The 27,958-nt window shown below is 31.6% G+C and overlaps 4 protein-coding genes and 1 long non-coding RNA gene across 9 annotated transcripts; 2 read left to right on the top strand and 3 right to left on the bottom strand.

The window, feature by feature from the left end:
- Positions 1 to 2,243: 2,243 nt before the first annotated feature.
- LOC130462595 (uncharacterized) lies at positions 2,244 to 2,831 on the top strand. Its single transcript, XR_008923137.1, has 3 exons — positions 2,244 to 2,448; positions 2,553 to 2,660; positions 2,742 to 2,831. It is a non-coding gene; the product is annotated as an uncharacterized lncRNA (long non-coding RNA).
- Positions 2,832 to 3,914: 1,083 nt separating this feature from the next.
- On the top strand, positions 3,915 to 6,051 carry LOC130463326 (protein FAR1-RELATED SEQUENCE 5-like). Its single transcript, XM_056832421.1, has 6 exons — positions 3,915 to 4,144; positions 4,341 to 5,088; positions 5,207 to 5,347; positions 5,452 to 5,517; positions 5,623 to 5,706; positions 5,788 to 6,051. Exons 1-6 carry the CDS (start codon positions 3,915 to 3,917, stop codon positions 6,049 to 6,051), a joined length of 1,533 nt encoding a protein of 510 aa, XP_056688399.1.
- Positions 6,052 to 8,369: 2,318 nt separating this feature from the next.
- LOC130463325 (uncharacterized) lies at positions 8,370 to 10,247 on the bottom strand. The gene is made up of 3 exons (XM_056832420.1): positions 9,382 to 10,247; positions 8,636 to 8,794; positions 8,370 to 8,556 (listed from the first exon to the last, which is right to left on the bottom strand). Exons 1-3 carry the CDS (start codon positions 10,245 to 10,247, stop codon positions 8,370 to 8,372), a joined length of 1,212 nt encoding a protein of 403 aa, XP_056688398.1.
- A 2,873-nt stretch (positions 10,248 to 13,120) lies between these two features.
- On the bottom strand, positions 13,121 to 14,150 carry LOC130463324 (vicilin-like seed storage protein At2g18540). The gene is made up of 3 exons (XM_056832419.1): positions 13,724 to 14,150; positions 13,518 to 13,634; positions 13,121 to 13,424 (listed from the first exon to the last, which is right to left on the bottom strand). The coding sequence occupies exons 1-3, from the start codon at positions 14,148 to 14,150 to the stop codon at positions 13,237 to 13,239; spliced, it is 732 nt and encodes a 243-aa protein (XP_056688397.1). The 3' UTR covers positions 13,121 to 13,236.
- On the bottom strand, positions 14,131 to 17,851 carry LOC110798681 (uncharacterized). Of its 5 annotated transcripts, XM_022003866.2 has the most exons (9): positions 17,533 to 17,851; positions 17,413 to 17,445; positions 17,180 to 17,239; positions 16,969 to 17,028; positions 15,798 to 15,875; positions 15,645 to 15,701; positions 14,965 to 15,021; positions 14,808 to 14,870; positions 14,132 to 14,557 (listed from the first exon to the last, which is right to left on the bottom strand). In XM_022003866.2, exons 1-9 carry the CDS (start codon positions 17,589 to 17,591, stop codon positions 14,305 to 14,307), a joined length of 720 nt encoding a protein of 239 aa, XP_021859558.2. In that variant the 5' UTR covers positions 17,592 to 17,851; the 3' UTR covers positions 14,132 to 14,304. The 5 variants fall into 5 exon arrangements, with proteins under 5 accessions (XP_056687601.1, XP_021859558.2, XP_056687598.1 ...); XM_056831620.1 differs by lacking the exon at positions 14,808 to 14,870; XM_056831621.1 differs by lacking the exon at positions 15,798 to 15,875.
- Positions 17,852 to 27,958: the final 10,107 nt, after the last annotated feature.

Here is a 27,958-nt window from a genome sequence, read left to right as displayed (position 1 = left end):
TTGGTGTGCACTACAACTTATATCTGTCAGGGAATGTTTCTCAAGTGCAAACTTGAGTTTGAAGCTGAAAGTCTTATTCATATTGATTGCTAATAATACTACAATTACATTTAAGAACATTGAAGTTGTATTTCCGGAAGTCCGGAACCATGATCAACTCCATAATGAATCCCAACTTTAGAATTAGATACCAATTATTTTGGATCAGCATTAGATACCATTTTTCTTCGTCTTCATTGTTATGCAACTCCATTTGAAAAAATCCGTTTCATCATTCTTAATTTTCTGCTGTGTATTTGTATATGTCGTAAACCTGTTTCTTTAGAAAACTTGTAAAGTGAGGTAAATTGGTTGGTTGCTGATTAAATTTGACACAAGGCCTAGAAATGAAGGAATTTACTTGCTCATAGTTTGTAAGATGCCATTTTGACTCCTGATCACTTTCAAGTCTTTTAACCCCCTCATTTCCAAGCTATCTTTAATTTTATCTCGCATGTGTTTCAAGCATGGTATTTGGAGCTTTCTTATTCCAAGGAGGGAAGAATTTGGTGCAGTGTTGGGACTAGAAACATGTTATCATGAACCTTGGAATTTTGATACAGAGCAAGTAGAATAATCTTGGAAGTTGTGGATTGATATCCTAAAGGAGAAATTCAGTTTAAAAAGAATTTATGCCTTTGTAGAAGCTGAGCTAAAGGAATTCAGACTGCTTTTTTTTTTTTTGATTTCAAATACTGAAGCTTTTGGCACTGCTGAGGTAGTGTATGATAACGTTTGATCTCTCATGTGGGCAAATTTTTCTATCACAAATCTGTTTAAACTGATATTCGCACCATTTTATATGTGTATGCATATGCATGCAATCGTACTCTAGATCTCCTATCTGCTACCTAAGTGTTTCGGTGATCTTTACTCATTCCCCACCCCCCCCCCCCCCCCCCACCCCCTTCTCTCATCTTATTGCTGGAAACAAGTGACAAACTACAGTATAGCTTATTGACTATTGCCACTTTTGTTTCTTTTAATGACCAACATCCAATATGATAACTTCATATGTTAACTTTTATCCGGCTGGTCATGGTCTAATTGCTCTTATTTTGTGAAACTTTCATGTTGTTAATAATATATGGCTTGAGCCCTTTCTTGGGAGGTTAGTTATTTTGTAACCTTATTTTCTTTTGCTGATATATTTTCCACTTTTTATGGGAAAGCTTGCAAAGTTACAATTTTTTAAAGAATATGATTTAACAATGACGATAGTTAGAACTCAGACGTTAATTTCCAAAAAAAAGACACATTTGTCTCTTTGAATAAAAACTCATCTATATCTTGTGAGTTTCTATCGGTGCAAATCAATTATAAGTTTGAACGGACAGTATTATAAGGAATTAGTTGTTTAATATCTAAATTTAATTTGGAACTCTCGACTCTTTATGGTTACACCATTCATCAATTTTGATTCTTAGTTTTAATATTTTTACAGAGAAGCATCAATCTGGTGAAAATTCATGGTTATGGTTAGTATTGTCATATACTGGAGTTCACATTATTATGCATCAATAATCCTTTGATTTCCAATGAACCTAAGAGAAAAGGTCTTGCATAAAATTAAAAATAGTTGTCTGTTTAAGCATGAAACAGAAAATTTGAATCTCAAATGTTAAAGATAAGAAGGAATGACAAAGTTTCCTGGGAGAATATTCATATCGGCGCAGTTGAAAGAAACAAAACACAAGCTTTGTTCTGATCAGACTTTCAGTTCTGATTAGTTTCAGACTTTCAGTTCTGATCAGTTCAAGCTTTGTTCTGATCAGACTTTCAGTTCTGATCAGTTTCAGACTTTCAGTGCTGATCAACTCAAGCTTTGTTCTGATTAGACTTTCAGTTTTGATCAGTTTTAGACTTTTAGTTCTGATCAGATGCAAGCTTCTGTTTTTGTTTTGAGCTATGTGTACGTTTATCTGACACAACACAGCAGAACACACACACACACACACACACACCTGAAATACACACAACACACTCAAACACACAGCACAGGTAACACAGACAGCAGAACACACACACAACAGAACACACGCAGCCATTCTATTGCATGTTAGTTCTGGTCAAAGTTGTACAACAGAGGAAGGAGACATTCCTTTTGGAATTGAGGACTTGCTATATTATGTAAAAAAGGATGAAGCAGATAAGTTCCATCTAGGTTTTGGATCCCTTAAAGAGTATTTTCCTCTTGTCTTTGATTTGAGCTCTTCTGAACTTATGGGCTATGCGTACTTCGATCTCTACTCCAGGTTCTGCAACTATCTCTCTTTCTGATGACCTTATCCTCATTGTACTTAACAAACTGTCTGACAACAATGTCATTAATCCAGGAAAGGAAAATATGGCCAGACTTGTGTTTCGCCTCTCCAAAATGGTTCATTATCAGCAAATGTTGCTAGACAGGTGATACGCATACGTCTTCTCATTTAAAAATTTGATATATGCGTGTTATCCGAATTCCACATTCTTTACTGGATTTTCACCGTGCATCATCATTCTATACTCAGGTTCCAGTTGTTCTACTGATGTCTGATATTTTAAAGGGGGATGTTAACTTTCCTGCATTACTGCGATTCTCTAAAGTTGTTAGTCTTTTCCATGAATTTGGCCATATGGTAAGTTCTAAATGTTTTTTTAGCCCAAAGGTACGACTTGTTGAGTTTCTCTTTGTAATATCATCTTCTTGTGTTGTATAGTCATTGGCTCGCATGAACAAGAAGGACTCGTGGCTGTTTTGGTGGAGCCTTTATCTTACCGTGAGTGAAGTTACTTTTTTTTCCTTTTCCATCTCCTTTAAAAACCATGTACTCCCTCCTTGCACATAAGTAACACTTATACTTTAGGGCATTGTAAATTAGCTGTCACGTGGTACTTTCTTAAATATAACTTTCGGTTCCTGAATTTCTGTGAGGTCTTGTTTTGGTACTATATATTATGTTACAAGCTGGATGAAGATGACAACCGCACTTTTATCTTCTATAATTTGTGATTCTTGTTTTGGTACGTTTCTATTTTCCTAGCTGTTTTTAGATCATCTAACAGAAGATAACTTATTTTATGATATATATATATATTATTTTGTTAGTTTTTCCCGTCACTAAGTGGAGATCCTTTCACCGATGAGCAAATTGATGAAATACGAGACAAATGGGCATCATACTTCACCGAACATTTTTTGTAGATAATTAACACTTCATCGGTCTCTTTTTTTGGATGTTTCCTGCTATTGAAATTATATATAATTGTTTTATTATACTTTTGGTGTGAATTTGTAACGTACGAAGTGTAAAAGATATAGTTATGATCAACTTGAAACTATTTAGGTGGTTTATTTTTGTAAACATATGATGGTGGTATTATATGTAAAAATCAAAGTTTCTTGGAAGTTATTGGTGATTGATGATACTTTTGGACATTGTATAAATGTGGCGTGAGTACAGGTTCTACATTTTGGGTTTGTTGAATACAGAAAAGAAATTATTTATAAAAAAAATATTACACATTATTCGCGGCGTTTTATGTCCAGCCATTTTACAATGTTTGAGGCGTTTAGGTAGAAAACGCCGCTTAACCATACTATTAATTTGAGGCGTTTTTCTACATATACGCCGCAAATCAATTATTCATTTGAGGCGTTTTTAAACGCCGCAAATCAATCCTATTCATTTGCTGCCACTCTATTTGCTGCTACGCCAAAAACGCCGCTAATGAATATAAAAGTGACGCCTCAAATGAATGTTTTTCTACTAGTGTGTGCTCCTTTTGTTGGTATGAACCATCATTCTAATAATGTTATGTTTGGAATGGGTTTTGTTATCAATGAAAAAACCGAATCTTTTAATTGGCTTTTTCAAACTTTCCTTACATCCATGGGTGGAAATCCCCCAATAACCATTATGACAGACCAAGCTCCATCCATTGCTGCTGGGATAAGGAATGTTTTTCCAGATGCTAGACATAGATTATGTACGTGGCATATTGGGGAGAATTCAAAGAAGCATATTGGGCAGTATAGAGCTTTAGATGGTTTTTCTGACATATTCAATTATCTTCTGAAGTATTGTGAAACTGCTGCTGAGTTTGAATATCATTGGCCAAGGTAATTAATTTGGATTACTTATTTACTTTTAATTAATAAATAATATGTACTTGTAACCTTATGAACATCTACTTACAAACAAATGAACATTTAGGAATTTCATGTTATTACTAAGTTATATGCTTTCTGACTTTGATCAAATAGGTATATTCTGATGAACAAATTTGATTTTTATATTGAACATTTTGTTTTTCAGAATGTTGACTCACTATAAATGCGTTGAAAATCCATGGTTGAAGAATTTATATACAATTAGAGAGATGTGGTGTCCTGCTTATTCTAAGAATTATTGGTCTGGTGGTGTGTTATCATCACAGCGTTGTGAAACTACCAACAAGTCAGTTTCCCATCGACTTGATAAGACACAAGGGTTATGTGATTTTTATCATGTTTTTTTGGATGTTATTTCTTATTGGAGGAGCAAAGAGAATGGTCATGACTACAGAAATTGGAAAGGTAGACCAGAAGTTGCAGCTGCAAATTGCGGAATTCTTCTTCATGCGAGAAAGATTTACACTATAGAAGCATATGTTTTGTTTGAAGAACAATTTCTTAAAGGGATGGCATGTTCTCAAGAAGAAATACGTGGAAACACAGCTATAGAGAAAAATTATTATGTGTGGAGGCCTAAAAAAGACTTGATTAAACATGAAGTTCGGTTTAACCAAGAGACTTTTGCAGTGGATTGTACTTGTCAGTACTTTACTGAAATGGGTTTTTTATGTTCTCATGCGCTTCGTGTTTATCATGTGCATTGTGTCCCAGAGATTCCCAATCTTTATATATTGAAGAGGTGGACAAAAGCGGCTATGTGCAGTCATTTGGTTGAAGATGATGGTGAAAAGTCTAATATAGTTGCGGCTTCTGTTTGGAGGGCACAGACCCTTAGGAATTTTGTTAAGCTTGTTATGTCTAGTCAAGATTCTCTTCAAGCTAGGACTGAGGTTGATTCTGCCTTTGGTCTTTTAAAAGAAAAAGTGGAGAGTATTAGGGGTACTATTGATTTTTCTGATCCTAAAGAGGGTGAAGATATCTTTGTGCCGTTAGTAAAAAAACCCACAGAATTTAAGGAAAAAAGGTGAGAGGAATGACAGATTGAAGGGTACAGTTGAAAAAATCTACAATAAAGCTAAAGGGAATTGGAGGAGGAGGAAAGCAAAATTTACAGATGCAACAAGGTTTAAGGCTCAATCTGCAGTCATGGTAAATATTTATTAATATTGAACATATATGTTTTATAAACTGATCATTTGCTTATAACTAATTGAACATTTTTGTTTTTCTTTTTTTTTGCTTGGTTTTTGCAGGAGTTGGATGAAGTTGGTGCTCCTGTGATTTTTTCTAATTCTCTTAATGACTCATCTGATCTAGTTGTACTAGATCCATCACTATTTTAGGGTTTTTTTCTTGCGAAGTTTGAACATTTAGTTATAAATATAGTAACATTTATCTGATAAATGATCACTATATTATTTCAGGTTGATGCTTCTTTTCCGAAGCCACCTCCAAAATATTTTAGAAGAGGTGCTGCTGTTGATAAAAATGTGGAATCATCGGACAAGGTAGATATTAATATTTAATTCTTTAAAGTGAATATTTAAATTTCTGTTTTTGAATGTCTTTACATTTTGTGTCAATTTTAGGAAAACAATTCAACAAATGAAACATCAAATGATTCATATGTTCATGGAAGTACTAAAACCGATGCATGTACAAAAGTTAAAGCACCATTGGCTACTAAAGCACCACCGGCTACTAAAGCACCATCGGCTACTAAAGCACCATCGGTTAATAAAGCACCATCGGCTACTAAAGCACCATCGGTTAATAAAGCACCATTGGCTACTAAAGGAACATCAGCCACTAAAGCAAAAAAGGATCAGCAGAGATTTGAGTATAATATCTAGAGTGCATTTGACTTGGGACTTTCACCAACACCGATGCTTACTAAAGTTTCATCTGTTACTAAAGCTCCATCTTGTACTGAAGCTAAAGTTCAAGGACCTATTCATGCTTCAGAAATTATTCAAGTAGTACCTACAGTTCACGGATCTATTCAGGCTGAAAAAATTACTCAAGTTGGATCTAAGGTTCAAGGACCTCAAGTTTCATTGGTTACTAAACCTCCGTTGGGTACTAAAGGATCTCATCAATCTGCTAATGATCAAGCTTATTTGAAATTTAAGTATGATGCTTTCTTAGCTCTTTTTGATGAATCAATGGCTGCTGAAGAAGCCATTAAAAGTCAAGGATTTAGTAACTGTTGATTATTGAGTTGAACATTTAGTTTTAATAGAATGAACATTGAGTTCAAACATTTTGAACATATAGTTTTAATAGAATGAACATTGAGTTCAAGTAGTACGTGCTCTTTTTCTGTTTGATCATTTAGTTTTAATAGAATGAACATTGAGGTCAAACATTTTGAACATCACCATTTTTCATAATATTTTATGTTTGAATTTTTTTTTTTTTTTTTTTAAGGCATCCTTCTGAAGTTTATGAACATTTTAGTCAAATATATTCAACATTATCTACTTTTGTTCACTTGATTTTGAACAATACGTATTTGTCAATGTGTTTTCTTTAAAGGTTTTGAACAATACGTATTTCAAAGTGAATATTCTATATGAAAATTTTGAGCATTAAGTATTTTAATAATGAACATTTTATTGAAATACAATAAATATCAGTAATTTAATAATTGAACGTTGTATGAATCATATTGATTATTACCTATTTTTACAATGAACATTGTTTAACGATATTAATCATTATATGTAACTTTCATAAATCAAGCAGTTAAAAAACATTTATTTTGTATGCATTATTGATTTGGAGTATTTGTTTGTGCATTGGATTTTCTACAGCAAAGGAAACTGAATATTAAACATAAAAGAAATGAACACCAAGTTATATGTTTTTGAACAAACCACCAAAATACCAAAATATTGTCTTTACATTGTACTAAAAATCTATCTATTGTTTGTTAACCTTGAAATACTATCTGCTTAATTTTTCATTAACTCCTCCATGCTTCATTTATGTTTGACTCATGCATTTCATTTTGCTTTGAAAGCATTAGGAGACCACAGAAAGTGACACGAAGCTTCCTTATTTGATTTGTCTGTATATCAAAATAAAAATAAAAAAATAAAAAATGTTTTATAAAATCCAAATATTAAATTATAAATTTGAGGAATATAAAAGAAATTCAACAGGCAGAACAATAAAACAGAAAAGACCAAAACAATAAAAATAAATGAACAAAATACAAAAGAAGAATGAACAAAATTCAACTTACATCATTTGCCTTCAAGTCACAGATCCATTCATGTTCTGGATCACCAGTATAGGTCTCCATGTGCTTCATGACATACACACCGCAGTTTGTATAGTCTTTCATGCTTCTCCATTTCATCTTGACCAAATTCATTTCATACTTTTGCATTGGTTCTACCTCATAACCAAATGTGCCCATATATTTTGCAAAAGCATCCAACTGGAATTTATTTTCATAAATGTAAGATAATTATCTACGATGTTTCAAATATACATTTTATGAATGATTTATTTCTTACCACAACTTCTGGGTGTCCCTCATATTTAGCCTCAAATTTTACATTTCTTGGTAGAGGCCTGTTGTCAATTACATCCACAGTTGCATTGTAATGGTTGATGACTAGGAGATAGAAGTGTTTTGCAGCAAGAACAGGGATGAATATCTGAAAAAGAGGTAATTATTTAACTTAAAAACAATGAACAAATTACATACATTAAAATGAACATTAAAGTTTGAAGAATGGGTTAGTAGTTATATAGGTTTACCTGTTTAAATTGATGAATGTTTTTGAAATTATAGTTAACCAGTTCTTCGTTAACCCTTCTGTTAAAATCCTCAAGCCTTTTTTCGTAGGAGGATCCTGCTGGATACACCTTGTTTGTGCACATAATATGCTGCATTTAAAGATAATCAACATTCAATTATAAATATATGTAAAATTAGTTACAATGATAATGAAAATTTCAATTTAATCATTTGTATTTTTTATCTTAATTTTGTAGAACATTAATTATTTCAATAATGAATATTGTATTTCAAAATTTTGAACATTATGTATTGTAATTATGAACATTCTATTTAAATATATTAAACATTACTTGTTTTAATATTGAACATTCTTTTTAAGAAAATTGATCATTTTATATAAACAAAATGAACATTTTAAATAACATCAATTATTATACTTACATATGGAACTGTTGAAAGGAAGAGTTTATCTTTATGGCCCTTTGCATTTAGATACTTTGACCATGAATCAATCACACAGTCAACCACTTCCGCTTCATCAACCAGTGTTTTCATGTCCTCTCTATTGATGTAGTTGTATCCATCAAAATAAAGAACCTCACTACAAACAGGAAGTAAATTAGGAGGAAGTATAAGAATTTAAATTTTAAATTATTTTTACGTGAAATTAAAGAAAATACCTGTTGTCCTGACCACTTAAGACATAATCTGCTAGGCTTTGATGCATTGTGTCCAGATTTTTGAACAAGTCTCGATACTTGACCAAATATGGAGAAGAGAAGGTAGCCGGTAGTTTGTGAATCCTTTGAGGTCTTTTTCCTTTGTCACCTTTCTCATTTCTGTATATACAAAAAATTTAACAAAAATCAACATAATTATAAATTGAACATATAAGATTAATAATATGAACATATAAGATTAAGAGTACCAAAAATTTAACAAAAAATCAACATAATTATAAAATGAACATATAAGATTAAGAGTATGAACATATAATATTAAGAGTATGAACATATAAAGTAAAAAGAATGAACAAAAGGTACAAAAAGAAAGAACATAACATTCCAAAAGAATGATCCAAAAAAATTTAACAGGTTTGAAAAAGATAGAACAAAAACTAGAAGAGTATGACATATTATTATGACATTTTAAATAACCAAAACATTATTATGTCTTTAAAATAGTTTTCATAATATAACCAAAGTTTCACAAATACTAATTCAGTTTTAATACAGTTAAAATTTACCCTTCTCCTTCATCTTCTTTTTCTCCTTTGTCTTCAAAAATTTCGTCCAATTTCAAATCTGTTTTTGTGCTTGAAATTAATGTTGATATTGAGACTTCATTCAATGGAGTTTTTGGTGAAGGAAGAAAAGATTGTTCTGCACCAACAGATAGTTCAGCTTCCACTGGTTGTTGCACCTACGGCTGTGTAGGAGTATGAGGTTCTGCTGGCTCCTCAACCATTTGTTGTGCAACCGTGTTCTCAAGCACTTGTGGTTCAGCACTTTCATTTGTCTTATTTTTTGCAGGCTGCTCCTCGACCCCATCTGGTGTAACCTTCTTCTCAATCACTTGTGGTGCAGAATCCTCTTCATTTCTCACTTCTGGTGCAGGCTCCTCTTCAATTACATTAGTTACAGGCATCATTTCTGATACATGCAACTCAGGCTCCACTGTAGCTTCATCCGAGCTCACAATCTTCTCTTCTTGTACAACAATCTCCTCCACTGTTGTTTTTGGTTCTTCTGAAGCTGGTTCACTCACTTCTGATTCTGCTTGCATCATTTTCTTAGCTTTTGCAATTTCATTTTCTTTTTTCTCTTCCTCCCTTCTTTGTTTTAGATTCAGCATAGCAGAAGCCAAAGATTCATCTATTTCTTCAAGTGACAAACTTGGCGTAGAGGTGGATGTACCAGCTTTCTCACGTTTCAACTTGTCATCATCTATTATCGGTGATGGTGAAAGTCCCAAGTCGAATGCATTCTTGATATCATACTCATATCTCTGCTTATCCTTTTTTGCTTTGTTTTTCTCCAGCTCAATTGCATCCAACAACTCTTTTTCTTTTTCCAACAGAGCCTTAATGAAGTCATCAGACCACTCATCTTGGCTTAATGATGGTTCTTTTGCCATTTTTGACAAGAACTCTTCCACTTTAGATACCAACTCATTTCCTGGGAAGAATTCTTGCGCCTTCTTCAATGAATCAGAAAGTTTTGACAAATTGTCACCAACAGCTTGAATTATACCGACAAACTCATCCATAAACTCCTGTGTTTTAAAACCCATTGACATATATTAGGGAATAGTAAACTTTTAGGTGTTTCAGTTTGAACATTTAAAAGTAAAAGTATGAACAACTATATATACTGAATGACACTTGTGCACATATACAATATATAAATAAATAGGCTTGAACACTTATTTTTTATCATTTATTGATACAGTTTGAATAAATAACTAAAGAAGTTTGAACATTTTATCTTTATATATTGCACTAATTCTTCATTATGTTATGTTATGATATGTCTTAGAGAGGTATGAACATTATATGCAAAAATAAAGAACATTTAAGCAAAGGGTTATGAGCATTTATTTATATATGTTCTAAAAATATTATTTAACATATTAAAGGAAGGAACATAAAATTAATATTACCCATATTTATATTTGGCAGAAGAATTAAATTTAATCTATTAGAATTTGATGTATTTAGTAATACCTTGCGAGTTTGTTTTTCTTCAATATTGATTTTGGGTAACACCTTCCCCAATCCAAAGCCACTTTCCTCCAATTTATTCCGTTTGTGTCCTATTTCCTTTGTCCAGCAGGACACAAGTGGAATTCGTCTTGGAGGAAAAAAGTTCATTCTTTGAACTCTGTCAAAATAGAAAATCTGACATACAAAGTATAAGTGTTAGAAAATCTCTAAGATTGATCAAGTACATTAAAATCATCAATTTAGAAGGTGTAAATGAAGTTATACCGTCAATAACGGCAATGGTCCTGTGAAAAATGTTGCTTTGTCCTTTTGTTTCAGGTTTTTCTTATACTGTGCAGTAGTTGAGAGCAGTGCCTCCCACACATACTTGCACCAATTCAAGTTCCGGATTTGCTCATGATTCATCATTGAGAACAAAAATTTGAAGTATGCTTGGTTTGACAACGTGCTCTTGATCAACGTGTTGACAGTGACCACCAAGAAGCTTGTAATGAAATTTGCATCCTGTCCAGCCTCAATTTGGTCTTCTTGACTGTAGTACTTTAAAATTTTCTGAACTGATGGGACCTTATTCCCATTAGGATTCCACTTTGAATCTATAAAGATCTTTTTCCAACTGTTTTTTTAAATGAGCAAAATTTAATTAAGATAAACATTCCCAAACAGAAAGAACAACCAATATAAAAAGAAAGAACAAACTCAACAACAACTATGAACAATTATGAACAATTATATGAATCAGGGTTATAGAAAAAGAACAAGCATAGACATATGAACAAAATTTAATTAAGAAAAACAAAATTTAATTAAATATGAACAAAATTTATTTAGGATTCCACTTTTCATGTATTACTGTCTTCTTCCATCTGTTTTTGTTAATGAACAAAATTTAATTAAGGAAAACATTTTGAACATAAGACTAAAAACTTTGAACATAAAGGAAAAAAACTTTGAACATAATGGAGAAAAGGTTTGAACATATTGGAGAAGCTTTAAACATATTAGGGAAATTTTTTGAACATAATTGATAAAAACTTTGAACATAAGAAGGAAAAACTATGAATAATTCTATGAGAAACACAGAAAAAACTTTTTCTCATTATAATTGTAGTTAAACTTTCAAATTCTGAATGTATATTAAGCCATACACAATTGAACAAATAACTTTAAGAAAAAGAACATTTGTAGTACATGCATAATGCAGTTAGATTTTTGAAGTCTATAATATATTGAAAATTTAAGTATAGATTTAAGATCATTTACCTTGCCATGAATGCAGAAAATTCTTCACTAGCCTTGTCAGACTTTGCCTCAACTATGTCTACTTCACCGCTAGGAAGGCCATATATCTTTTTCACGTCCTCAAATTCTATCAGGATTTTCTCATTCTTCGGCAGATAAAGATATTGGCTGTTTTCCTGAAAGTTGTTACATAGCCATGTAACAAATTGTTGGGATGAAGTAGGTAGCTGGAAATCTAGCAATGCTCCTAGACCGATATTCCGAACGGCCTCCTTCTTCTGTTCATTCATCATGGAAATGAAAGTGATGAATTTTCCATGTCCTCCTCTAACTCCAGTTTTTTCTTCCTCTTCTTCTGCTACTCTCTCCTTGTAAACAGCAATTGATTTCTTTGGTTTCTTTTTTGCAGGAACTTCTTTGGTAATCATCGCCGAAGGGGAAACCTCCCGTTCCACAATTAAAGCTGATTAACAAAACCAAAAATTAATGCAGGAATAATAAGAATAAAAATAAATTACATAGATTCATTCAAGTATTTTTATTTTACCTTTTTCTATATTTTCTTCCTTCACTTCATATTCTTCATCAGTTATTTTCCTTTTTGTTTTTCTTTCAGCAGGTAGGTTTGCTTTTGTTGCTGTTCTTTTTGATGCTAGAAAAGGAACACATATAAGTAAGTTTTAATAACAATTGTAGAATTTTTAATTTTATGGAGAACAAATAAATTTTAATTTTACCTATTTTTTGTCTTTGTTTTTCAAACTGAACCAACCTATCTTTCACCGGTACCGTTTTCTCTGTTGGAGAAGAACATACAATTAAGAAGTTTTGATAAACATGTAATACAATGTTTAATATTTTAGTATACTAAATATACCTTTTGGCATCTTATTTTGTTCTTTTTCTTCTTCTTCTTCTTCCCATTCTTCATCTTCCTCATCTTCCTCATCTTCTTCCTCTTCTTCCTCATTTTGTTCTTCCTCCTCTTCTTGCTCTTCTTCATCATTTCCCTCTAACTCCTCTTCTTCTTGAACCTCTTCTTCTTCTTCTTCCTTTCTTTTTTTCATTCTCCTTTTCCCTTTAACATTGACTTTTGCAAGTTCTGTGAACAGAACAAAATAGTAAAAATGTTTGAACATATTACCCAAAAACTTTGAACGAAATAGTAAAGTTTTGAACATAAGATAATAAACTTGGAACATAATGGAGAAAACTTTGAACTTAATATAGAAAACTTTTGAACATGATGGAGAAAAACTTTGAACATATAACCAAATAGTTTGAATAACTGTGAGATAAAAACAGAAAGAATTTTTATCCAAACAAAAATAACATTTTATGATAACCAAATGAACGTTCCTTGAAAAAACTTTGAACAATGTTAAATGTAATACCTGTTTTCTGTTCTTCTTTCACTTCTTCAATATCATTTTTCTTATTTCTTTTCAATGCACTCCTAAGAGGAAGAATTCTTCCCTTAACAGGTGCTTTTTTTTCAACTCCTGTAAAAAAAATTACAATGTATTTAACATATTAACATTTTATCAAATATCTTAGATTATTTTTTAACAATGTTTTTTTGTAAATATGTTTACCTTTTTGTTTTTTTATTTTTATTATCTCAACATCCAAAGGCTCATCCTCATCTTCTTTCTCAACCGCTTTCCTTTTCTTTGGAGTATTTGTTACTTTGGAAGTAACTCCAGAAACATCTACATTATTAACAAATACTAAGTACAACTTACATAATAATATATTTTGAATATTTATTGAAATAAGATTGAACAATGTAAATAGTTACCTTTGCCTTCAAATTCTTCTTTGCTAACTACTTCAGCACAAACATTTTGTTGCACTTTCACTATTGATCTTGTACTTCTTCTCGGATTGTATGAATCTGATATGTTATGCAACTTCTTTTGTAGTTCTTCATCCATAGTAATACTTAGAATGGTCTTCTTCTTGGTAGCTGTTGTCTTCTTTCCTCTTTTTGTGCCTTTACCACCAATGGTTTGAGCTTCACTCTCTGAAGCATTTACATTTTCAACCACCATGGCAATTGCTTTTGTGGCATCATCGTCTTCTTTTTTCTTTCTCTCATCTTCTCTTTTCTTTCTCTCAGCTTCTTTCCTTTCCGCTTCCTTTATCAACTCTTTGTTGTTTTTAGCCATAAGCTGGCTAATTTTTTCTTCATATTCTTTCTTTCTTTCCTCTAAATCCTTCTTCATTGCTTCAGCTTTATCTTCTTCTTCCTTCTTCTTATTAGCCTCGATCCTCTTGTTTTCAGCTTCTTTCAGCTCAGCTTCTCTTTGGGCATCAGCTGCAGATGCCTTCTCCTCATCCAGTTTTTTCGCTTCTGCATCAGCTGCAGATGCCTTTTCCTCAGCCACTCTTTTTGGCTTCTTTCTCAGCTGCAGACGCCTTTTCCTGAGCGACTCTTTTGTCTTCTGCATCAGCTGCAGGTGCCATTTTCTCAGCTTCTATTTGTGCTGCAACGGCAGCTATATCTATCCTTTCGTCAGCTTCTTTGCTGGCCATTGCAGCAGCAGCAGCTGCAGCTACCATTTGTGCAACCTTTTTTTTGTTGTTCTGCTTTATGCTCTTTGCTAAAAGTTGTTTCAGTAAGTTGTTGCCCCTGATAAACAAAGAACAAAAAAATTCAATAAATTAAACCGACAAATGTGTGATCATATATATGAAAACGTATGAAGAATATCATTTATATATAAAGTTACAAATAAAGAAGAAAGAAAGAGTTGTTCAATAATAAAGAATAAACCATAAAAAATAAAGAACAAACAATTCCAAATGAATGAACAAACAATGAAACCATTATGAACAAATATGCAGAAGAAAATGAATTGTAAAAAAATGCCAAATTCTACCTATTTTTTGTAGCAATCTTTCTTTGTACCAAAGATTTTGAAGACTCTTCTTGATCTATTTCACTGTTATTTGAATAATATATTTTTAATATACATGCTATTTTATATAAAAATTATGAACGATTCAACTAAATTGAAAATTCATATTAATTTTTACCTTGATGTTTTTTGAACTTCAGGTTGTGATTTTGATGAAGATTTCTTATCTCCTTCACTGTAATTTGAATAGTAAGGTGTAAACGTACAAGTCATTTTATATAAAATTAATAAAAAATTATTTAAAAAGCTAAAAATGGACATTATATTATACTGTGAAATTTGAACCCATGACTAAAAACTTGAACATTAGGGTAAAAACTTTGATCATAAAGGTAATAAACTTTGAACAAAATGGAGAAAAGTTTTAAACATAATAGGTAAATTTGAACATTTGACTAAAAACTTTGAACATAAAGGTTAAAAACTTTGAACAAAATGGAGAAAAGCTTTGAACATATAACCAAATAGTTTGACTGAGATATAAACAGAAAGAAAGGCTTTGAACATATGACTAAAAACTTTGAACATAAAGGTTAAAAAATTTGAACGAACAATGGAGAAAAGCTTTGAACATATAGGAGAAGCTTTAAACATAATAAGTAAATTTTTTGATCATAATTCATAAAAAATTTGAACACAAGGAGGAAATTTTTTGAACATAATTCATAAACGCAGATGAGATAAACTTTCAATTTATGAATGAATATTAAGCCATACACAATTGAACAAATAACTTTAAGAAAAAGAACATTTATATTACATGCATAATGTAGTAAAAAAATGGACATTATATTATACCTCAATGGTTTTTGAACTTCTGTCTCAGAAGTTGTACATGCCTTCCCATCTCCTTCACTGTATTTTTTTATTAATATGATGTTAATGCACACATTATATTATATAATATTAAAAATCATTCAAATTTAATAAAAAATTGATATTATCTTATACCTTAATACTTTCTGAACCTCTGGCTGGGATTTAGTTGGTCTTCGCTTAAATTTGAGTATTAACCTTTGTGGTTGTTCTCTAGATTTTATAAATGTATAACTAATGAGTGTCCAGAGCAAAATTCAGTTTGAAGAAATGAATATTTTATGAAAACAAAATGAACATTTAACATAAAAACAGTTATCATGAGTTTTAATAATAAAAAGGACTGAAGAAATGAACAAAAGTTCAAACATTGAAATTATGAATATAGTAGTTGAAATAATTGAAGATTTCTAAACCAAACTTAGTATATCAGAGTAAACGAACATTTTATTAAAAAGAATTGAATATTTTAGCAAAATAAATTGAACATTTTTCGCAGATGAGTGTAGATTTAAAATTATACTGTAGAAAAATTGAATATTAGTACAAAGAACATTTCCATTATGAATATAATACTAGAAATAATTCATAGTATATTCCAAAACAAAACTCTGTAACAAAATATATTCCAGAAAAAAAATTGAACATTTTATAAAAAGAAAATGAACTATCAAAATATATTGAATATTTTATAAAAAGAAAATGAATATTTTATCAAAATATATTGAACATTTTGGAGACAGACAGTTACCATGATTTCTGGATTTAGTTTTTGGACATATGAATGAACAAATGTTCAAATCATTTTAATTATATATATAACATTCGAAATAATTCAGTATTCCTAAAGAAAATCTCAGTAGACCAAAAAGGATATCCAGTTTGGAATATATGATCATTTTCCAAAAAGATATTGAATATTCTGCTATAATCAATTGAACATTTTGCATAAGATAGTTATCATGAGTTCTCAAGACTTAATTTATTTTACAGAGGAATGAACAAAACTCAGTGGACCAAAATGAATATCTAGCTTAAACAATATGAACATTTTACACATAAATTGAACATCTAACATAAGATTAGAAAAACTCAACAAAAGTTCATCACATTTACATTATTATAATAATATTTAAATTAATTGACATTCCCAATCCAAATTTTAATCATCAATAAGATTATTGTTAAATTTCTATGAATATGAACAATGTATCATTAATTTGTATTTGTATTGTATCAAATGTCAAAAACGGCACATTCGCAAATTAAATAGAAATAGATATTCAAAAACATAAAAATTACTTACTGGAATGTGTCTATTTGCTTTTCAGCTTCAATTTCCTTCTCAATTTCGTATTTTCCAGTTCTGTGATCAAAAAACCAATAGTTAGGGTTTGGTTAAATCATCACGCAACGAAAATGAACATTAAATTAAAAACGATTGAACATTAATATAAAATTGATTGAACATATGTAAATTAAAATGAATTTATCTACGAAAACTTAAAATAACTTACTCCTTCATGTCTGGTTGCTTTGCATTCCCGATTTTTTGCTCTTCACTAGATCTTCCAGTCCTATAGCCAAAAAATCAGAAGTTAGGGTTTGCTAACATCATAAACCAAAAAATTGACCATTATAATGAAATTATTTGAACATTATAAAGAAAAATACTTAAAATAACTGAATTAAACAAATATTTAAGTAATAAAACAGTTGCATGTTCGAAATCTGAAATTAAATTACATACGTTTCCTTTTTTTCTTTCGGCATCTTCGTTTTTCTGAAATAGAACGAAAATAAGCAAAATTAGATTTCATTTTAGTTCGAAAATAAAATCGAAACATCAGAATCAATTGTAATTACTTACTTTTTGCTTTTCGGTGGATTTTGAAGCTTGTTCATGTCAATTTCGTCACGAACATCCATTTTTCTCTTTTTTTTCAGTAAAAAGAAGTCACAGATTTCTTCTCTTGATATTTTGTGGAAATTCAGCTTTAATAATGAAGATTAGTAGCGGTTTGAAGAGAGAGAAAGTTGATTGAGGTGGTTGCAGGAAGTTTAATGGCGGTTTTAAGAGAGAGAAAACAACGAAGTAGAAGAGTGGGCAGAGGAGAGAGAAAATTTTTTGCGTGCTGAGAATTTGAAAGGTTTTCGAAATGATTTTTCTCCTTTTTTTTTGTATTTATAGGCGATTCTTGCGCGAAATTTATTCCCATAACGTGCCACAATATTTGCTTACCCGCGCGTGGGTTCCACGCGCCTAACAATGGCAGGGGGTACAGCCAAGTTGGCTGTACCTGGGTATTTTACCCAAACGACGCTGCGCGTCGTTTTGGGCAGGGGGTACAGCCATCTTGGCTGTACCTGGGTATAGCAATTAGGGATATCTATCCTACATCCTATATAATAATAAAAAAGTCACTGGAGTATGTGAGACCTCCAAAACCCGAATCCAGCAATCTCATCCACTCCCTCCAAAACCAATCAAAATACGCTAAAATCCAAAATTCAAATAGATATTAATAAATAAATTATATATATAAAAAAAAAAAAAATCAACCCACGTTCATTAACCAACTCACCCATACAAGAAACTACCACTACTTCTCCTACTTTATCCTATTTTTATGGAGACCATTATCACAACAACTAAAACACAATCCCACTTGTATGGACCCGGTCCACCATAAGATTACCATGGACCAGGTTAATTAGGTAATTTTAACAGTGAGTAATTATGGAAACTGTAGGTTCTGTAAAGTAACTATATCTCCAGAATAATAACTATGAACATAATAATGATAAGAATAACTATTCTATCCAAAGAGTAACTATATCATATAGAAAAGTAATTTTAACTGTAAAATAATTACTACTATATATTCATTCTTGCAGACAAAAAGAGTAAATTATAGAAACTATAGGTTCTGTAAAGTAACTATATTTTCAGAATAGTAACTATGAAATAAATAATAATAATAATAATAATAATAATAATAATAATAATAATAATATAGTAATTTCGATGAGAACAATTATTCTATCCAAAGATTAACTATATTATATAGAAAAATAACTTTAGCTGTAAAAAAATTACTATATTATAAAAATAAACAATATGAAATAGATGGTTTAGAGGTCATATAGTAATTTTTTCTATTATATATCACATAATTACTGAAATATAAAAGAGTAACTATATCAAAAGTAACACTAATTATAACTCTTGAACAATAATAAAGAAAACATTAACTACTTGGTTAGTTGTTTTAGCTACGACATTCTAATTCTTTGCATCTATTAAATAAACCATGTTAAACTCAAATGTTTTTTGAACTAAAAAATACTAATCGACACGTCCACGTGGACCACGTCTCTTTTTTCCACCAACACATCATGTGCTTCCTCTACCACATTCTTGGTTTCCATTGTTGTCAGGATTTTCTTCTTCTCCTCCTGCTTTTGTTTTCCTTGCAGAATTTATTCTTTGCACGATTTCAATTTTGAGTGCATCATCTTTGTATTTCTGAATCAATAATATTTAAACTAAGTTAATAATTTAACATTTAAATATGAAAAAATAACATAATAACTATGTAAAACGTGTAGTTTCTATTATGCATCATATAGTAACTCTTACAATTAACGATGGTAAAATACTTGCAGAATTGCATATATAGTTATTGTTATTGTTATAGTCATATAGTTACTGTCAAAATAATATAGTCACTTTTATTAATAATAACATGGAGTACAAAGAAAGATCATTAAAAGAACATAATGATAAGATAATAACTATTAAATATATATAGTTATTATTATACATGATATAGTAACTCTTAATATTAATGATAGTCATATACGAGCAAGGTTGTAGATATAGTTATTGTTATGATCATATAGTTGTTGTGATCATAACATAGTAACTTTTATTACTAATAACATAGAAGACAACAAAGAACATAAAAAGAACATTATAATATACACAAAAAACTATACCAAACATATAGTTACTATAATACAAGATATAATACCTATAAATATTATTGATGGTCATTTAGTCACAGAGTTGCAGACATAGTTGATGTGATAATAATATAGTAACTCTATCCATAATACAGTAACTATATCATTAAAAATATAGAATAACATAAAAACATGCACATAACATAATAAACTAACATAGTACTTATTTCAAAAATATAGTAACTATATAAAACGTACAATAACTATTAAAGAAAATAAACATATGGTAACAAGTCATGATAAAATAAACATAATATCTATTTCAAACATATAGTAACTATATAAATAATATAGTAACTATATAAATAATATAGTAACTATTGAAGAAAATAAACATATGGTAACAAATCATGATAAAATAAACATAGTACCTATTTCAAACATATAGTAACTAATATAGTAACTATTGTACACATATAGTAACCATTATAATCACACAACAACTAGCTTAACATATAGTGACTATTATTATAATATAGTAACTATTGTACAAATATAGTAACCATTATAATCATATAGTCACTATCTAAGAAGCAGACAAAAATACACTCGAAATAACATAGTACATAATGTAATCGTATAGTAACTATTATTTATCAAAAAGTCACTATAAACTGTTCTTAACATAGTAACTATCTTAAACACATAATTATTGTTTTAAATTTATAATAACTTTCTAAAAAATATAGTAACTATTTTAAACACATAGTTACTGTTTTAAAGTTATAGTAACTTTTTAAAAAATATAGTTACTCTAAAAACTACTACTAACATAAACACAACGAATATTCCAATGACTATTAAAGACATTATTTCGCAACATAAATTAAAGGTAACTATATCATTTATATACTAACTATATGAAACACTAACCCTAATTTCACCAGAACAACAAACACTATTTCTACCTCTTGTGCTTTGCTGCATCAATTCTTAAAGTTCACAGCCTTTGTCTCTTTTTTCTAAATTTAAGGCATTATTTCTTCTTATACAAATGATATTGTAAAGTATTTTTGGAGATTCGTCACTAGATAGTGCAACTTTAGGACCTGGAATAACATGTGATTGATACTTCGTATTCTTTTCTTATACAAATATCAAATATATAGTAACTATATAAACCATATAGTAACTATTATTAAAATATAGTAACTATTGAACACATATAGTAACCATTATAATCATATAGTCACTATCTAAGAAGCGGACAAATACATACTCTAAATAACATAGTACATAATGTAATCGTATAGTAACTATTATTTATCAAAAAGTCACTATAAACTGTTCATAACATAATAACTATCTTAAACACATAGTTACTGTTTTAAACTTATAATAACTTTCTAAAAAATATAGTGACTATTTTAAACACATAGTTACTATTTTAAAGTTATAATAACTTTTTTAAAAAATACAGTTACTCTAAAAACTACTACTAACATAAACACAACGAACATTCCAGTGACTATTAAAAACACTATTTCGCAACATAAATTAAAGGTGACTATATCATTTATATACTAACTATGTGAAACACTAACCCTAATTTCAACAAAACAACAAACATTTCGAATCACTCAACAAAATAATAACTATTGTACACATATAATAACTGTTGTGCACATATAGTAACCATTAAAATAATATAGTAACTATTGTACACATATAGTAACCATTAAAATTACATAGTACCTCTTTAATCCATATAGTTACTGTATTACTCATATAGTTACTATTTAAAATCGTGAAGTCACTGATCGAATTCGCGAAGTGAAAACGATACTTCGGTAAAACACAAACATTAATTTCTTCAAAACAACAAATATTTTCAATTTTAAGTAAAAATAGACTTAAAATTCTTTAAAAAACAACAAACCGAGATGTGATCTCTAAAAATTCTTGCGAAGATTGGTAGGCGAGCGCAAATTCTTCGATTCGATTTCGGCAACGACGAACCTCCTTCTTGATCTACTACTTCCTCCAATTTTTCCTCATCTAATAGATCCAATCATAAGAACTATAAGATAATTACGAAGAAAATCGAACAAAACCTAGAAAGTCGGGCTTTTGAAAAGCATAGAGAGAAAATGAAGAGAGAGAAAATGAAAGAGAATGAACAGATTGTAGATCTGAAATTTTGAAAAATAAAAAAGTTTAAAACGTATATAAAGTGGGCTAGACACAAATCGCATTAAAACTCTTCAAAACACATAGTTACTCTTTAAAACACATAGTTACTGTAATACGCATATAGTTACTATTTAAAATTACAAAATAACTGTCACGTGACAGTTACATAGGTTACCCATACAAATTACTCCGTTGCCCTGGTCCACGCTAAGTTAGCATGGACCAGGTTTATATTAGTGTAAATAACTAAAATACAGCGTCTTCAACAGCGTTCAACCAAATCAATTATTTTTCTATCTGAAAGAAACAACTCCATACCCTTTAGGCTTTAACTGATCTCTAATTCACGTCCAAAACTTAGTATTTGAATGTGTTTTAACCCTCAAATTCACATGCTTTGTACACCTTGTGCGCGCAGACCTTTTGTATTTTAAATGTAACCTTCTTACATTTTATGTAACCCGTGCTTATGCACGGGCAAATACTAGTATGTATAATAACAATGCATTTTGCTAAGTTTAATTTTGCGGTTTGCTACTATGCTACTATTTTAATTCCGATGTGTAAATTTGATGAAATAGTAACTGCTCATAATTATAAGGATAGCTATTCCATCAATACTCTGCAAAAAAAAAAAAAAAAAAAAAAGGACAATATGCTAAAATTTTAGTTACTAATGTAAAATGATTTGATTATAATTATTATTAGGGTTTTTTTCGTAGAGGTTACTATGATACCAATTACAATTACCATGTCTACAGTTTTGAACTTTTAAACAAACTTTCAATTTTAAGGGTGACTATTCAACCAAAAGGGCCGGTCACTATATATGTTTGTAATAGATTGAATCTTGTGTTTTCTTTTTAAGGTTACTTTTCTGATGTATAATACATTTTGTTGATAAATCAGTGCATTAGTTTGTCTTAGCTCTAAATCTTGATTGCAACTTGTTGGTTTGAACTTCAGAGGGAAGGTGAAGTTTTTTTCCTGGACATAGACACATAGTTGAATAGAAGACTGTTTTGCGGTCTGATGTTGTGCAGTCTGTTTAACCAAGTTTGTTGTGCAATCTGAATTTGGCTCTGTTTAGTTTCAGTTTCAGTTTCATAGAAGACTGTATTGTCTGTTGCGTTTTCAGTTTCAAGGCTAATTGCTCATTTGTTGGTCTTGTGATTATTCATGTATTGTGCTCTTGGTCTTGACTGGTGCAGACCTGATGCTTGTGGTTTGGTGTTATAATATGCTCACTAAAGGTTTGCTCCAGTGGTGTTGGTCTGACTTAGGTCTCTGGTGTTGTGTTCTGCATGAGCAGTGTTGAAGTTAGTGTTTGTTTTAGTTATGTTAGTTATCATGATTAAGTTGACTCGCATTGACTTTGGGTTTTTTTTCCAGTTAGTTTTATGCTTGTTTTTTCAGTTGGTTGTATGGTGGAGTATTCGTTTGGGCTGAGGTGATTTGTAATGGGAGGGATGCCTCAGTTTGGTAAAACCTATTAGCTCAATTGGTAGAGCCAAGTGCAAGTGCACTACAATGTAGGTTCGAATCCTACATAGGCTATGTAAAGATAACAATATGTTAGAAAGTTAACTTTCAAGGCTAATTAATGAGTAACTCATGTAAATAGGGGTCATTATATATAAAATAAAGTTAAATTTAACAGTAGTTAGGGTTGGGGTCACTATATGTGAAAAATCGGTAACTATAACATTAGTCACTATTTTATAAATAGGAGTTACTATATGTCAAAATTCCAAAATATTTTTCTGAACTCAAATCCTTACAGCAAGTCAGTATTAAGGAATGTGTGGACCTGGAGAGAAGACATCAGTGATAGGCTAAAGTCGTATCACCTAATCAAAGATAAACCTAATTCCACTAACCACATAGCAAGGAAAGTAAGGATCGAATCCACAGGGAAATAACGTTCTTCCTATTACTAATTTGAAAGGTCTAGACTACTAGGTAACAAGAAATTTATTTGGTTTGAGTATTAAACTACGATAATAATTAAACAGGGAGAAATCAATTAATAAAACGCCTAGGGTATAAGTTCACCATAGAACAATATCCGGGATGATAAACAATCACTAACAGCCAATAAAGCAATTAATAAGATTAACATGCTCTCTGGAATCAATACTAATCACAGAATTGGAATTAACAGGCTCTCACAATTTATAAAACTCAATTCTACCTATTAAAACTAGCTTAAACGTCAAGTTGCATCTCTCAGACTTTAACTTGATATTGCTAGACTAATACAATAAAACCTGCGCAAATCTAATCGCATAGTATATAAAATCAATCAATAGGAAATTAACCAACAATACCAACAATTAACAATAAGCAATCATCCCTTCATACTAGTTCATGGATTCTCAAAATCCTAAATTAAAACTACTCTCACATGATTGAAATAAATAAGGCACAAAAATTTAATGGAAAAATAATTGAAATTGAATAACAAAAGAAAGAAATAATCAATACCTAATTGATGAATGGTAGAGATAATCGAAAGATTGAAACTTTGAATTGAAAATAAAACTAAGTGTTTGACAAAGCTGGAGAGCAATAATTAAACTAAGTAAGAGTCTAAATGCTGAAAATAAGATGTTTACCGATAACTCAGGACTTAGTATTTATAGTCTTACCCAAAAAAAAAAAAAATCGGAAATCATTAAGTAAAACTCGCGCCTAGGTTATCGTCCCCCGATCGGGCGAACAACTCGACAGAAATCAATGCAGCAGCGCAGGAGCCCGATGGGCACCGGGCGATCGGCGCCAGATCGAGCGCTTGCCGAAAGGTTAATTATTGCCCGAAGAGCATCCAGCTGCCCTTGGAGAGGTTGACGAACCCAGAGCCCGATGGGTATCGGGTGAATGGCGCCCGATCGGGCGCATGCTAATTGGAGCTTTTCTCCTTTTTGCACGCCTGGTTGGGCTCCTTTCGCCCACAGATCGCAGGGCGACCGACTTGGCACGTCATTCTTCCTCCCAATCACCAAGTCTAACTCTTGGGGCTAAAATATGAACATCCTAGGCTCTCAAGAGTTGACAATGATCATCCCGAACATGCTCGAGATCGTGTAGTGTCCCATAATATCGTGAAATGAGCCCAAAAAGGCCAATTTCTCTTCAAACAACCTGAAAACTCAAAGCACACTACATAACGCACATTAGTACTAAAAACGACTCCTAAGAGCTCATTTGACATAGAAAAGTACTAAAGGATGGGGGTAAAAACACTATATAGTATGCATATATCAAACTCCCCCAAGCTAGATATTTGCTTGTCCCTAAGCAAACAAATCATCGATGAATACATAGATCAAACTTCACCCCAGATACATTTCAAAATAATGGATACGATTCAAGGTAAAATCTAACAAATATGCATAAATGTAAACTAATCAAATCCATTCGACTACAAAATCCTCCCCAACAATCATAACGCAGAGCAAACAACAAGTGCACATGGAATTCAAGACTAGTTCTTCTCTTCACTCATTTATGTGGCGGGTAAAAGATGTACCCGATCGATCTCCTCCCAATAATTTATGTGAACAATGCCCTCCCAAACTCACAACACTCATGTGTTTAAAAGGACATGCACTCAACCTAACAGTCGACTCGAAATAATGTCATGTCATAACTTGCATTGATAGACAACTACTTTCACATTAATATTACTATATGCACAAAGGTCGGAATGTCTTCAAAGCTTGTAATGTAAGGCTTAGGTAAGGGTATGGTGAATTTGGGTAAAATGTGACCGTATAGCATTAGCTTTGGAAAGACCTTGGGTCTTCCTAATGTATCCCATTTTAAAAAAGTGAACAATGACCACAACTCTCTCTCTCTCAACACATAAAAATGCAACAAACAAACCATACAATACTTTTTCACCTTTTTTTATGTATACAACCGTCCACTCACAAGAATAAAGAATAGTAACACTTGAGTGAAACTATGCTTTGAATTTTTTCGAAAGTAATGAATTTTAATTTTTCTTTTTCCTCAATTTCTTTCTTCTTTTTTTTTTTTTTTTTTTTTTTTTTTTTTTTTTTTTTTTTTCTTTTTCTCCCTTTTAGGAACCTTCATGTTTTCCATCTATGGATTTAAGCAGGCATCAAGGAGCTGGAATATACGATTTGATGAAGCAGTCAATAAGTTTGGCTTCATCAAGAATCAGGACGAATCTTGTGTATACAAGAAAAGTCAGTGGGAGTAAAATTGCATTCCTAGTATTGCATGTAGACAACATACTGCTTATTGGAAACTACATTCCTATGCTGGAGTCTGTAAAGACTTGACTTGGAAAGTGTTTCTCAATGAAAGACTTAGGAGAGGCACAGTACATATTGGGCATCAAGATCTATATGGATAGATCTAAGAGGATGATTGGACTAAGCTAGAGCACTTACATTGACAAAGTGCTAGCTAGGTTCAATATGATAGGAGCCAAGAGAGGCCATCTACCCATGTCACATGGCATATATCTAAGCAAGACTCAGTGTCCCAAGACATCTGATGAGCGTAGAAGGATGAGTGAAACTCCATACGCTTCGGCTATTGGGTCCATCATGTATGCTATGATTTGTACAAGGCCGGATGTTTCGTTCGCACTCAGTGCAACGAGCAGGTACCAGTCAGACCCAGGTGAAGAGCATTGGACTGCTGTCAAGAATATCCTAAAGTACATGAAAAGGACTAAGGATCAGTTTCTGGTCTATAGTGGTACAGATGAGTTGATTGTTAGAGGCTATACGGACGCAAGCTTTCAAACCGACATAGATGATTTCAAATCACAGTTTGGTGTATTGTTCTGCCTCAATGGAGGAGCAGTAAGCTGGAGAAGTGCTAAGCAAAGCACTATTGCGGATTCTACAACTGAAGCCGAGTACATTGCTGCCTCAGAAGCAGCAAAGGAAGCTGTTTGGATTCGGAAGTTCATCGAAGAACTTGGGGTTGTCTCCTCCATTAAGGACCAATGGCTTTGTATTGCGACAATAACGGAGCCATTGCCCAGGAAAAGGAGCCTAGGAGCCACCAGAAGTCCAGCACGTACTGCGGCAATTTCACTTACTTTGAGAAATCGTTGAAAGGAAAGAAATCGAGATTTGCAAGGTTGGAACTGACCACAACGTCGCAGATCCATTGACTAAACCGTTGCCACAAGTGAAGCACAACGCACATGTAGCAACCATGGGAATCAAGCATATTGGGGAATGTCTTTGATATGCTAAGTTTTGTTTTAGAACATCTGTTAGATCTGTGTTTCAAAAACAATTGGTTTAATCATTTCATATTTATGAAATTCTTTATTACATTATTCATTTAATTTTGGTTTAGTATTAAATGAAAAGTCCAAGTGATTCAAAACATTTAAATAGGATGTCAAGATGGATTCTTCGACAAATAAACACCCATAAGTGAACTTGAATACTGAAGTCACAAAAGATCCCTAATCCAGGTCATTGAAAGGTGGACGACCAATGACTAATGAAGATTAGATTGCAAGTAGATTTATAGTTCGGTTTTTTTGAACTGGATTGACTGCATGTCAAAATCTTTTGCATAAATACTTATTGGATCTTGTATCGGATTGACCATGAGAACACTTTAAGAGATTAAAGTCATGTCATAAGCAGTTCTCATTAATGGTGATTAGAACCATTCCTCAGAACAAGAGTAATTATGATTGCTCGTTTGAAGATTACGTCACACCGTAAAAGGAGGCTATATAAGTAGTTATTGGGCGTACTATGAATCAAAGTGAGTGTTCATAGATTGCAAGAATGGATTGTCCTCCTGTAGGGGGTATTTTCGTTGCTTTTTCCCTTCCTACGGGGGCAGTTTTAGAACCTTTGTATCTTTGTATTTTAAAGGAGTCGCCACCAAACATTATTTAGGGTCTCGTTTGGAAAGACCAAAAAGTGACTCTATTAGGATAAGGCATTAAATCTTAGAAACGGATGGGTGAGATCTGGGCAAGAGAACGAGATGCTTATACCGAGAGCTTTAGAAATAATTCAAATGCATGGCACAACATTTTCGAAAATACCCCAGTTTAGACTATGTGGGTTTGAATTTAGAACACATAGAATTTCTACTTTGTATTGTGACCACTTTGC

This window comes from Spinacia oleracea, chromosome 6 (assembly GCF_020520425.1).
Source record: "Spinacia oleracea cultivar Varoflay chromosome 6, BTI_SOV_V1, whole genome shotgun sequence".
NCBI lineage: Eukaryota > Viridiplantae > Streptophyta > Magnoliopsida > Caryophyllales > Amaranthaceae > Spinacia > Spinacia oleracea.
This window is presented reverse-complemented; position numbering and strand designations above follow the sequence as displayed.

Bases quoted from the DNA above. Each gene is read 5' to 3' on its own strand.
- LOC130463326 (XM_056832421.1), top strand. From the start codon at position 3,915: ATGGGTGGAAATCCCCCAATAACCATTATGACAGACCAAGCTCCATCC. The intron at 5,348-5,451 runs GTAAATATTTAT...TGGTTTTTGCAG, and splicing joins AGGCTCAATCTGCAGTCATG to GAGTTGGATGAAGTTGGTGC. The intron at 5,707-5,787 runs GTAGATATTAAT...TGTCAATTTTAG, and splicing joins ATGTGGAATCATCGGACAAG to GAAAACAATTCAACAAATGA.
- LOC130463325 (XM_056832420.1), bottom strand. From the start codon at position 10,247: ATGGGTTTTAAAACACAGGAGTTTATGGATGAGTTTGTCGGTATAATT. The intron at 8,795-9,381 runs GTAGGTGCAACA...TTGTATATACAG, and splicing joins CCTCATACTCCTACACAGCC to AAATGAGAAAGGTGACAAAG. The intron at 8,557-8,635 runs GTATTTTCTTTA...TCCTGTTTGTAG, and splicing joins TTAAGTGGTCAGGACAACAG to TGAGGTTCTTTATTTTGATG.
- LOC130463324 (XM_056832419.1), bottom strand. From the start codon at position 14,150: ATGAAGAAGGATTTAGAGGAAAGAAAGAAAGAATATGAAGAAAAAATT. The intron at 13,635-13,723 runs GTAACTATTTAC...TTAATAATGTAG, and splicing joins AGAAGAATTTGAAGGCAAAG to ATGTTTCTGGAGTTACTTCC. The intron at 13,425-13,517 runs GTAAACATATTT...TTTTTTTTACAG, and splicing joins AAAAATAAAAAAACAAAAAG to GAGTTGAAAAAAAAGCACCT.
- LOC110798681 (XM_022003866.2), bottom strand. From the start codon at position 17,591: ATGGATGTTCGTGACGAAATTGACATGAACAAGCTTCAAAATCCACCG. The intron at 17,446-17,532 runs GTAAGTAATTAC...GTTCTATTTCAG, and splicing joins AATCCACCGAAAAGCAAAAA to AAAAACGAAGATGCCGAAAG. The intron at 17,029-17,179 runs GTAAGTTATTTT...TTTTGATCACAG, and splicing joins AAGCAACCAGACATGAAGGA to AACTGGAAAATACGAAATTG.